Genomic DNA, 13,110 nt, shown 5'->3' on the forward strand with positions numbered 1-13,110 from the left:
GGGGTAAACAGTGTTGCAGCCGAATCCAATACAATTGAAGTAACTGGTGACCTCTTCTTTAGCTGAATAAAACAACAGAAAAAAACATAACATGCCTCCATACTGCACGTGTGGTGTCATCCAAGTGTCCACAAGCCCCGACATTCATATTCGACTCGAAACAGCGTCATTTACTAAATGTCCTCTGGTAGCCTCCTCAGAGGTGCGTTCACATACTCAAAAGGCACACTGGAAACCCACACACACTTTCGCCAAAGGGAACGCGCGGGTGGCTATGTCTGCTAGCATCGCCACTTCCGGTAGAGGACTTTTGCACTTAAAACTTGGTGTAAATGACCTCGTTATGAGGCGAATATGAATGTCGGGGCTTGCGGACACTTGAATGACAGCACACGAGCAGTATGGAAGGATGTTATGGTTTTTTTCTGTTGTTTTATTACATCTGAAGAAGAGGTCACCTTGGCTGAAACACTGTTTAACCCTGAAAGTGTTTTGTGGACTCAAACACGTCACCCTGCCCTCCATCAGAATAGTGGTGACTAGATAATGAGTGAATATTCATTTTTAACTAACTATCCCTTTAATGTTTAGCAAAAAGTGTCTTGCAGGGTAAATCATGAGTTGAAATACAAAGATTGAAGCTAATAGGAGCAAAGTTCAGTCAAAGTGATTAGAAAGAGGGAGGATGAGAAGACAGAGAGAGAGAGAGGGAGAATCAGAGAGGAGGATTATTGGAAGGTCGATGACCTGTCACAGCAAGGTGCCTCTGATTGGTCCTGTTCTCAAGGTCGCCTTGACGACTTGGCTAATGTACAGATAGTTCATCTTTGCAAACAAGGGAGAAAGACCATGGTAATGAAGTCTGTGAACAAGCACAACACAACACACACATAGATTTTGGGGTCTACAGCTAGGACACAGGGGCTGCCAGCCTTTCAGCCCTAAGTATTTGGCAAGACATTCAGGTCCCAATGCCAGGCAGGAGCTGTGAAGGTGGTTGAGGAGGGCAGACGGGAGCAATAGTAGACGTGAGACAAAGGAGAGAGAAAGACAGATAGGGAGAGGGCATATAAGGATTAAGGGGAGGAGAGCAAGAAGCCCAATTTACATGTAAAACAGGATGTAAGAGGCGTGTTTGATTTAGCACTGGCGTTGCTATTTGCATCCATCCATTAGGAGGTTTCAGGAAGACAAAACAGCAAGCTTTATAATAAGTAAACAACGCTGTTATTGCACTGAAGAAAATACACAAAAGCACACATCACTTCATTTGGCTGGGGTCCAGTAAAATCCCAGTGAAGGGAGGAATGATGAGTAGAGGGAAGAAAGGCAGGTTTAAAGAAAGGCAGAGAGCGTGATAAAAAGAAATATGGAGGGAATGGTAAGAGGACAATTCTGAGGTAGAGAAATCCCTTGGCTGCCCAGCCAGGTTATTAAGGAAGTGCGATTATTAAGCAATTGCTCCGGGTGCTGACAAACCCTGATTGTTGAGGGAATATGAAATTGGTTTCACGCTATTTAACTTCCATGGTAACCTACGATAAAGCAAACATATCATATAGTTGTCCAGGATAATACAGTGTAAAGAATGGGCTTAAGACCACCCAGACATTCTGAGCCTCATTTACGATGCAAAGATGAACTTCACAGATACATGCTGCTAAAAAAACTGACACACGCTCAGCCTGACAGAGCCACATCATTTGCTCATCATGTTTGCTTATCATTTCATAATCTGGACGGTTTACAATTCCCCTGTTCCCTTGCAGCCTAAGATCTACCACCTGGTGCAGTTAAGCAAAATCTTCCAAACAGCTAAAGTGCTCAAGATAATAATAATAATCACACAGTCACTCACACGGATCAGACTTGATCCGCTCCTCTGGTGATAAGTATTCTCTGTGAGCAGCAGTCTGGGGCTGCCGGTCCTTATACAGACTGAACGTGGCTAGCTTTTAAACACAGATGGGAGATGCGGTCCTCCTCTATGTATTCTGCACGATAAAAAAGACTTGAACTGTTGTCAGTCCATCACAACACGTAAATGTATATGAACAGGCAAATTCCATTTCAGGTCAAAAATCATCAGCAAGCAGACAGCCCTACTACAAAATCTGTGCATAAAGCTCCATCCAGGATATCCAGTGTCCCCACATCAACATATGTCAGCTTATTGATAACGGTCCAAACATTACAGCAACACATCACAAACAACCTGCAGTACAATCTAACAACAATAACGATGCCTCAATCAAACGTGCATAGAGTCGTTACCGTATGTGCAGTTACAACACAGTCTGAGGACCAGGAGCACCTCCATATCCCCCCTTCTCTTCTCCTCACTCTGTTCTCCTGCTCTCTGCCTCCTTTCTTTCTCAGGCAGAGACGGACAGAGACACAGAGAGAGAGGCAGAGCGAGAGAGCGAGAGCGAGAGAGAGCGAGAGAGAGAGAGAAAGTGTGTATGCTCTCACCCATACGGCAGTTTGCCTCCCAAAACCCACCGCTGCATACACAAGTAGAAGGGGTAGGACCGAAGTCTTAAAGCACCAAGGCAGCTCAGACAGACACTTATATATAGACACACATGAGCACACACACACACACACACACACACACACACACACACACACACACACACACACACACACACACACACACACACACACACACACACACACACACACACACACACACACACACACACACACACACACTTACCCTCCATTGAGATGGTTGTGGTACAATCTTTAGAGTCTTTCGGTCCTTTTACTTTGAGGTTCTGAAAGTGGAATAATCGCTTTGATTAATTGATATACATAACCATGCTCTGGCTCAAACACACACACACACACACCTTCTACTTGGCTGGCTGAGGCTGGCTGAACTAATGAAAAAGTATGGAGTAACTGCAGCAGACGGGGACAGCTGAAGGTGGGTGAACAACTCAAACCTTTTCTATGTTTTCAACCACCAACACAGCTTTGCAGCATGACAGTAAAATAACATGAGTTATTTAGATTTTGCTTAAACTCAAGTCCTTGAATAGAAAAATGACCAAATGACAGAAGAGACACTGGTATGCTGTGATTAAGTGGCAGTGAAAGGTTAAAAATGTGACAGGAAATTGAATGATTTTATATTTAGAGAATAAAGGTGAATATGATATAATGTTTAATGTTGACTGTGGACTGAAGTTGGGTAATTCTATAGTTTTAAATATTCTAAGATGCATCTAACTATCCCCTGGGTGTGTATTTGGCATTATTACAGTTATCATTAGCCAACTCACAGATGTTTTGTTAATTAATATCTATAACACCCTCAAAGCAATCAGGAGGATTTTTAGCATCCCAGAAAGTCCCCATTTGCACAAACATACACAACCAATGAAACAATTAAATATATCCAGCTTGCTGCAGCTTTGATGTTCCTCAAATAAGACATTTCCCAAAAACGTTGTTGCTTCCTGTCAGAAAGAGGATGCTTGGACTCGCCATTCTTCCCCTTTTTACTGTCCATGTGCATTTGTTTTTCTTCTTCACTTTAATGAACAGGATTAACGTGACAATTAAGACCAATCAAGGGATTTCTGTCTAATCAACTGTTTTGTCGGGGAGACACGGGCGTTCCTAAGCAAGAATATGTGATAGATTCACTGTGAAATATAATCCAATTGCAGACTATGTAATATAGTGTAGAAATGGCATTCCACACCAATCTCCTCAGCAACTGATGTGTGTATAGTATTTATGCCACTGACTAAGTTATGATTTTAATCGATTTTAAAATGACAGCCGTGACTATTCAGGCATGTTCTGCTCAAGTCCTTCCATCTGCTCCCTGAGTCATATTTTATCTCTGGATGATGATGATCTTACCTCAGATATCTTCTGGAATTGGATGTTGGCTTGGCTGCATTTCTCTGCCGTCTCTAGCGCCACCTTGTAGTTGTCCACAAAGGCCTTGTACACACCAAGCTGGCTGGCCTGGGTCATATGGAAAGAGAGAGAATTAAGAGAGGAGATATTGCGGTACAAGAGAAAAAAAGCAGGTGCAAATAAAAGATGAGGGACTACAGACCTTAAGGCGGCCATTTTCCTCTGACATCATGCCGTGACGTGTTAACTGACTCATAGACCAGAACAACACAGCAGTCACTCAGCTGACGTCAGAGGAAAATAGCCGCCATGTAAATATACACGATGACGGTGCCATTTACACCTTTTCTTTCTGATCTGGATTGGATTTAGTGGACACTGGAGATACATTGAGAAAAAAAGGTTTTCCTGTCTAATACATTTTCCTATAACAGCTCAGCACAGGTCTGTCGTGGCAGTAATTAAAAACAAAGTGGATTTAGAAATGGAAAATATGCATTCATTTACATTTAGTAGTCACATATTTTCTGCAGATCACACGGATGTTTTAAAATTCATATACAGGCGCTGCTTAATTCATTTCTATTCCCATCAGAATTTCCCCTCACACACACACACACACACACACACACACACACACACACACACACACACACACACACACACACACACACACACACACACACACACACACACACACACACACACACACACACACACACACACACACACACACACACAGTCAGTGAACTTAATCTAATCACATTCCCATGATGCCACTCCACTGTTGGCTCTATGCAGTCGTCCTGATCGACAGTCACTTTCCCTTCTCTCTTCCCATTCGTTTACCAGCCCCTCTCTGCAGCACTGTATGTGTATTGTGACACAAGCTGCAGACCAGCAGTGCATGAATATGCATCCTGCTACAGCTAAGCTTGAATAGCCGGGCTGAAGAGCTGACTGCACACTATTAAAGCAATGAGATTGGATTTAGCTGAATAGATTGAATGAGTAAGACTTGTTACTTTTGTCCTTAAATCCCTTCTCCTCCTACAGTGTTTTCATTTCCTCTCCTTCCTCTTCCTCGCGGAGTGTGAAGAGCAGACTTGGCCTCAAGAGAGGAGCTGTGAGGGAGTCATCCGGCCTCATATGAAACGAATAAGATGTTGGAGATCAATATGTTCTCAGTAAGAACAGATGGTGGAGAAATTAAAACATTAATTGTGTGATCTTAGCACAATCCTGACACTAATGTTTAGGCACATTAAGACAAATAATTAGCCAAACATGCGTCACAAAAACTTGGATGGAAGGAAGAGACCACTGTGTGTGAGATCAGTGAATTTCCAGAGATTTGGTTCAAACCAAACAGAATGACAGGATCATGGTATTTCATCAGTTACTTGGACACGCTGTGACCGGTATGAAACCTCCTCAGCTCTGTCCGTCACAGACACGCAGGACTTTGAGTAATGCTGCAAACATAGTGCCCCCACTTCAAACAACAAGATCTCAGGTCAAAGTGATTGGTGGGAAAACAACATAGTGTTTGTGAGTGAAAGTGTAAAAGGAGGAGGTAGAAAAAGTTAGGGTTGGAAAGAGAAAGAGGGACTATACTAAAAAACTAAACTTTCAAGGTGAATTGGTTATTTTAGAGGATGGCCTACTTTGCACAGTTCACATGGTTAAGATCAGTTAAAGAAAAATAAAGACTCATGCAGCATTGAAACAGGTTGACAGTAGTATAATGGATATTTAGCAATTAGCAGTATATCTATAAAGCACATTTAACTGCCGGGTTGTTGAGAAATATCCCAGCATGTATCAGCATCAATTGCACAATACATGCACCACATGCACCACCCTACATTGTCTCCCAAGTGCCATAGTTGAAACAAAATGTTTAACTGTCAAACTTAATCGTTCACATTCAAACTCTGCAAACCATGAATGTAGCTTCTGACTGCAAAGTAGAATCCAAAGATGCTGTAACTAGCATCACTGAGAGGCCACAGTCAAATTCAGACATGCATCCAAATCTCAGAGTGAGAAAATCCTGACCCCAAATGAGCCAAATTAAATTGCCAACATCTTGTCGACATGCTAATGTCAGTAAGTAAGTAAAGTTTATTTATATAGCACTTTATAGAGACAAGAGTCCTAAAGTGATGTACTTACTTCTCTTCACTGGCTCCTACAGAATTCAGTTAAAAAAGTCTCACTCTTACATATAGAGCACTGCACCATCAAGCCCCTACACATCTGTGAGATCTACTCCGCCCTGATTAATTTGCTTGATCTCTCAGATCTGAGAATTTAAATGTATTACATACTCTAGGCCCCTGTTAAAAGGCAGAGTGGACCCAAAGACCCAGCTTTTGAGACAATAGCACCAAAGTCGTGGGGCTGCCTACATCTTTACGGTTTGCTAATTCTGTGGATTCATTTAAAAAACAGTTCAATCAGAAAAGTACATAACTGAACAGCCATTCAGATCACATTACTGGACTCTATATCGTTTTTTAGTGTTTATATGTGTGTGATTTTTTACATTTGTATGGTGTTACTTAGTCTTTAACTTTTTGGCCCTATGGGTGTAATATGGGACCATCTGTCTGACCTAGTGAGAAGTCTGGCAGCAGTATTTTGGATTGCTCTACACGATCAGAGCTGATTTACTGAGGGAGGACAAAAGAACATTGCACGACTTAATGTGGGAAGAAACGAAAGCGCGAATTAGCATCTCTAATTGGGCGTGAGAAGCTACAGGCCTCAATTTACTGATACTTCTTAGGTGGAAGAAACAAGATTCAGACAGCTCCTTAATGTCAACATACTGACGTGACAATGGCAATGTCAATATGCAATACGCAATACTATTCTGTGTTAAATGAAAAGTTATATATCGAAAGTTTTACCAAATTCCATGGCATTTCATCCACTAAGAGCCAAACAAGTGAACCTCATGTTGTTTGAAAAAAGGTGGCAATTCAACAAACAGTCCTTTTAGTCTTAAATCGTTGGACTGACTGACCAATATTAAACAATTCAGAGCCTCATCACTGAGGTGGATAACACGGTATCCATGGGGAGGTAGTAATCCATTGAAGCACAATAAAATTATACATCTATTACAATACACTTCTATTTGTCATGGTTCCTTAAATCCATTCCAAGATTAGACCCTCTCCACTGTTTGCCTCCAGGGACTTGGGTAATCTGGATGGACGAACTGTAAACCTGGCAGTCACAGGATGCAGCTGAACCCTTCTCCTGACTGAAAAAGGTGAGAAAAGTTTGGCTGGCTCTTGTGCTGCGTCTGCCCGCTTCCGTCTCTCCGTGCTGCTCCGATGGCCTCCGTGCTGACGAGGAGCAGTGGGGAGTAGACCAGCTAATTACGCTGCCATCTGTACTCTCACACTGCCGCTCTGACTAAATGTTTAGCTGCCGCGCGGCATGCTCATGTACGCACATGGAACGCAGCACAGATGGGAGCTGATGACTTCACTGATTGGTGTCACTTGGTGGTGTGACTCCTGGGGTCCCCAGAGAGGATGAGGGGGTGAGAGGATGTTATTAAACTATTAAAAGATCACACAGTTCTCCCACATGAGATCTCTGTTCATAGACAACTAAACATACGCTCAGGAAGCCATACAAATAAATGTTCCTTTATTAATGAGTTGCTGACACATTTTCCCTTTGAATGTCTAGCAGACTCTGTTATTAAAGGAATATTAAACTAAATCTTAAGTTTCACCCATAAAGCTTCCCACTGTAGAGAATAGTGATGGGACAAATCACCATTTAATATGAATACTGGGCTTCCATAGGAAGGCTCACCTGAGGGTTATTCCTCAGTATATTTGTCTTTTTGCACAGAGTCCTATATATGTATACCCAAACGTATTCCTAAAACATATTACAAATATAGATATTTTGAAACAGGAAGTTGGCAAGCTTTGAGTCATAGTGGGTAACTGCTATTAATAATCACGTCTGATGCATTGTGTAATATAGGATACCTGTAACCCCTAGTGAGATGTTCAAAACAATAGTGAAAGACTTGAACAAACTGGAACAGTTTCATGTCAGAAGAAGCCCTCCTCTTATGATGTTCAGACATCTGTAAAACCAGAGTGGACTGTTGACTCTTACTTGAGCACTGATGACTCAAACTTGGACTCGAGCATTGACTGTACTTTCCTTGCAAGTTGGAAATTTGGACACAGACCTTTTAAAGAAACAGCCCCCAACCACATGCTTTGCTTACACAGATTTTTCATTTAATTTACAACCTTGATGACTCGACACAGACTCAAAGAAATGTTTTACTACTTCATAAAGAAACTATTAACTAAGGTTTTGTGCTGGCATGTCAGTTACTCTTCTATTATCTGGTCAAAAACAGTGTGCTCGTGGCTTGACAAAATGTCCCACGGTCTCTCATAATGGGAAATCTGATCAACGCGTAGCTCAGTGACAAGAATAAATCATGTCTCGTAGGATGCAAAAACATGACGTAAACTGAATGTGGGACATAAGCAGTTGTTTACCTTTGTCTCGTTGCTCACAAAATTCAACAGCAGATTTTTGAAATACTTAAAACTGTTTTCATTTATTTTCATTTTTTTTCATTCCTCGTGGCAAGTTGCTTCTTTCCAAGCTTCAGGGTTTTGACAGTATTATTATTTGACATTACCACTGTACAGTGTTTTTCAGCTGCAGTATAAGCACCGCTGTAGAATAATCTTCAAATAACATGGTATTCAAAAATCATATCAATAAAAGCATCAGTAATTACAACACTTGAGAGAAGAGAGAATTTGAAATGTATGTGCATAATAAACAAAACTCAATTGTATTGTTCTCCAGTTCCAGGTCATCTTGTTTCAACTCCAGAGCAAAATGTCTGTTGCTACTGTCAGGAGTTGAAGAAGTTCACTACCCCAAAAACAGAGATGCTTGTTTTTCTGTCAAATTTCCAATCCATGAAAATAAACCAGACCGTTTTATTCTATTAGTGCCTTCCCACAGAGCAACATACTAAATCAATTATTTACTTCAATCATAGCAGCTACACTACTGCTCGCAAAACCAAATACATTTTAAACTGTCCACTGAAAGTAAAAAAAATGTACTCATGACAGCAGTGTTTTCCATTAATAATGTGAACAGTAGCAGTCTGCTATATTCTCATTTGTTCCACCACAGTTTCATAATCAATCCATTTTTTTAAAAAGACAAAATTTTTCATGATAACATCAGAGAGCTCTAACTTGGTGATTTGCTCCGTTGCTGCTTTGTATAGCTGTGTGCAGCACTATTTGCTGCACTTTTTGCAAAGTCATCCTTAAAGTTGCTGTCGCCCACGCAGTCACACCTCATAGTTTTCAGCTGCAGTTGTGGACGTGCAACTTTGTCAGTCTCTCACACGTGTTTTAACTCTTTAGTTTGTGAAGCTGAGCGTGTAAAAGACATTTTTTTTTCTACTAGTTTCTTTCATCTCAATTGAAAGTCTCTAACATGGCATTAGCACAGAGTGTCAAACACACATGCTCACTGCAGTGTATGCGGACACTGTAATGATATAATGGAACCTTCCAGTCACGTCCGGTCCACAAATAACAATGATGACACACACACACACACACACACACACACACACACACACACACACACACACACACACACACACACACACACACACACACACACACACACACACACACACACACACACACACACACACACACACACACACACACACGATTCACTGAGCGCAAATAGCAAGAAGCCTGACAATTCTAACTTTAACACTCATTTACATGTACCCTGCAAACGATGAAGAGACGAAATGACCCACACGCTGTAATTTCTGGGCTCGTGTCAGACTCACCAGCTTCTGGAACAGATGTCCCACAGTGACCTTCTCATCCCACTGCTGGATGTTGGGTAAGAGGGCGTCGTAGAACTCCTTGTGGATCTCGGAGATGTCCTGGATTTTGTAGAAGATGGTCTTTATCTGCTGGATGGTGAGCACAGGCTGCGAGGATGTGGCTGTGGCTTTCAGAGGACGCATTGGCTGGAAAATCCCAAATAGAAGGAATGGAAAGATTCATGAAAACAACTCAGCTGAGAAATGTCTTTATCAAAGTTTGAAGTGAAAAGCAAGACATCACACCAAAACTCAGTTGCCGTAATACTTACTGCAACAATTACTGTTTTCCCTATATGTACACACATTAACTTTAATATGTCATAAAGTTTATTTAAAACACTAATCTAATTTCTGAGTAGGTTGCAAGCCCACTTTGGGGCTGTTAACTGGCCAATCTGTGGCTTCATTGGATCAGTGCCTGGAAAAGAAAGTTTTTATAACTTGCTATGTGTCACACAGTGATAAGTGTGTAATCTTAGTGAATCTGCTCTGCAGTTGGGCAAGCCTCTTCTCCCATGGGCTGTTACTGACCAGTGAGATTGGAAGTCAACTCAGTTAATCATAGATGTGTGAGGTGGGCATGGTAGAGGGGGACCATGAATTACAGTAAAAATAGAAAAGCTTTCATGTCATGGAGTCTCTGGAGCTGATGATGAGTCAGTCTCCCACTGATTGCAGGGGTTGTTTGATGGCTAATCAGACAGTCGACGCCTCCAGCATGGTCTATATATGATGGAAGAGAAAAAGCCCCCATAGAGACGAATGTGTTTTTCCATGTTATAAAAGTGTAATATATGGCTCATTCTTAGCTCAGAGAGAAGAGCAGAGGACGTGTTGAACCAGTTGTAAACGTATTCCTTTGGGGTATTTAGCAAATGAGGAGGTGGGGCACTGGCCTGTTCCCACCTGACACTAGACAGCATTTCAAGTGACGACCTGTGATCAGATCTCACTTCGCTACATGAAAATAAACATCTACGTCATTTATGTTTTCATAGACCAAATGGGGATATTTTTAGCCAGTCAGACTATACAGATGGGTCTGTTTTCTATTTGTGTGTGTGACTGTCAGTGTGTGCACGTGTGTGAGAGTGCGAGTGCGAGTGAGTGAGTGAGGAGTGAGTGAGTGAGTGAGGAGGAGTGAGGAGTGAGTGAGTGAGTGAGTGAGTGAGTGAGTGAGTGAGGAGAGAGAGAGAGAGAGAGAGAGAGGAGGAGAGAGAGAGAGAGAGTAAGTGGGAGAGAGAGTAAGCGCGAGAGCGAGACTGAGTAAATCCACGCTCTATGATATAAGATCTAAAAAATACAAAAATCAATATGTGGTGGTCAATGCCAATCTTGTAGCTGTGGCCACAAATAAATCAGTGGGAAACAATGAGAAATGCAAAAATACTTTGGGTTCATAGTGAAACTCCCGCAGGTCAGAGATCATCAGCTGAGTAGGGGGTCCTTCAATGTGGCCCAGGATGCATTTGTGTTCACACAGTTAAATTCAAGCAAACAGACCACCTCTTAATATGATGTGTCCTCATTGTGTGTTCACACACCTGAACTTAGAGCTGTCCACTTGTGGTTGGTTCATGTTAATACCAGGTCTGAACAGGACCTCTGTCTGAAGTGAACAAACTAAACACAACAGACTTGTCTCTTTAATATCAGACTGCAGTTCACTGCAGTTCAAGTCGTTCAGATATTCAGTCTAAAATTAAAAATGAAATTTAGGTTTATCAAAACCTTATCTAACAGATGCGCATCCTTGTGACATTTGTTTACAAATCCTGGCTAGCCTACAAATTAGTAGTGTAAACTTAAACTTGCCAAATACATACAGTATATAAAAATGCAGCACACAGCTTGAGTCTACACATTCTCTCAGTGGCTGGGGGAAGTGGAGAGGGACAGGAACAAACTATAGGTTGAATAGTAAATGACCTGTGGTGTTGTCAGTTAGGGCTGAAACAGAGGGAACTGAAAGACAGACAGATCATTGCAGTCCTTGTATAATTAATTAACTGCCTACTAACAAGTGCTTTTTGTGTTGCAGCAGTGCAGGTTTCTCAACTATAACTGGTGTAAGACTAAACTATTTGAAAGTGTTTCTTAACGTTGCAGGCTACTTGATGTCAAACTGACTCGATGTCGGTCAAAGTGCAGCATGTGGCTGACAGTAGCAGGATGTGACATAGTGCCTCAGTATGGGGAAGCATCTTCAGCTTGTTTTTCACGAAACCGCTGCGACTCTGGTCCTGCTCTCAGTATGATGGACATTTACCTGAAATGCTCTTTTGGCAGTTCAAATCGTCCTGCACCCAGTCACACAGTGGCAGCAGCAAGTGCACATGCTGTTACGTGTGGGCGTGTGTGCGTGTGTGTGTGTCTCACCAGTAGCAGGGCCTCCAGCTGGTTAATGTAGATCTCCTCACTGGCCAAGAAACCAGACAGCACCAGTTTCTTCATTTCCAATCCTTTCTCTATGCTTCCCTGCAACATAAAAAACACCTGGCTGTTATTCAAGCCATTATACACATAACACAAACATGTTTGTTCTACTATCCCCATGGAGACAACTCATGAAGGGACATTATATAGAGTGCTATAGTAGACATTATACATTCCCCTTGCCCCGTACCCTAACCTTAACCATTAAATCTACTGTAAATGCCAGATCCCAGCCCCAGTCTTACATACCCAGGGGCGTCGCAACAGGGGAGGAAAAGCAAAGAACTGCATGCGACCCCGAGCTGAGAAGGAGCCCCCTGAGTACTGCAGATTATATTTGTCGCCAGCAATGACAATTTTGTGAGGACGCCCTTAAATTTTATGATGAGCTACAAACAGGAGACTGCAATGACACCACAGTCTGAAACTTCTAATGAGGCCTCGGGACACAAGGATACCGCCAAAAGATTGTGTGTGTATGATAGTCCTGGGAGGAGTGTTTAAAGGGACTTCAAAAAACTCCAGGCAAGAGGGACCTGGGGGTAAACTTGGGGGCGATAAGGTTGGTTTGATGTCGGGCCCCCTTAACTCCCTATTGCCTGGGTTCCCCAAAGTCCCTTGAAACGCTCCAGCCTAACCCAAACCTGAATATTTGTATCCAGAATTAATTCCTTATCAAAGCTACACTACAGAACCATGACTCCCTGTGTTTTCCATATGTTTGGATGTCATCACTTCTCCCATCTCACCCAGTCAGCAAAACATATTTCATAAGGAATGACGAGGGTAATGCCAATTATATACAACCAATGAGCATTTTCTTAGGGAACACCTGTTTCTGCATGCAGTTATCC

General features: G+C 42.0%; 1 protein-coding gene across 4 annotated transcripts in view; it reads right to left on the minus strand.

Moving 5' to 3' along the window:
• The window catches only part of abr (ABR activator of RhoGEF and GTPase), a 131,455-nt gene that overhangs the window by 60,130 nt on the left and 58,215 nt on the right, over positions 1-13,110 (minus strand). For 3 of the 4 annotated variants that reach the window (XM_035178239.2, XM_035178240.2, XM_035178241.2), the window contains 4 exons: positions 12,200-12,298; positions 9,779-9,964; positions 3,880-3,987; positions 2,720-2,780 (listed from right to left, as the gene is read on the minus strand). In XM_035178239.2, coding sequence (XP_035034130.2) covers positions 2,720-2,780; positions 3,880-3,987; positions 9,779-9,964; positions 12,200-12,298 — 454 coding nt within the window. Of the gene's footprint in view, positions 1-2,274; positions 2,364-2,719; positions 2,781-3,879; positions 3,988-9,778; positions 9,965-12,199; positions 12,299-13,110 lie in introns of those variants that run through there. The other variant, XM_035178242.2, reaches the window with a different exon arrangement.

The sequence above is a fragment of the Hippoglossus stenolepis genome, chromosome 15, assembly GCF_022539355.2.
Source record: "Hippoglossus stenolepis isolate QCI-W04-F060 chromosome 15, HSTE1.2, whole genome shotgun sequence".
In the NCBI taxonomy this organism is placed as follows: Eukaryota; Metazoa; Chordata; class Actinopteri; order Pleuronectiformes; family Pleuronectidae; genus Hippoglossus; species Hippoglossus stenolepis.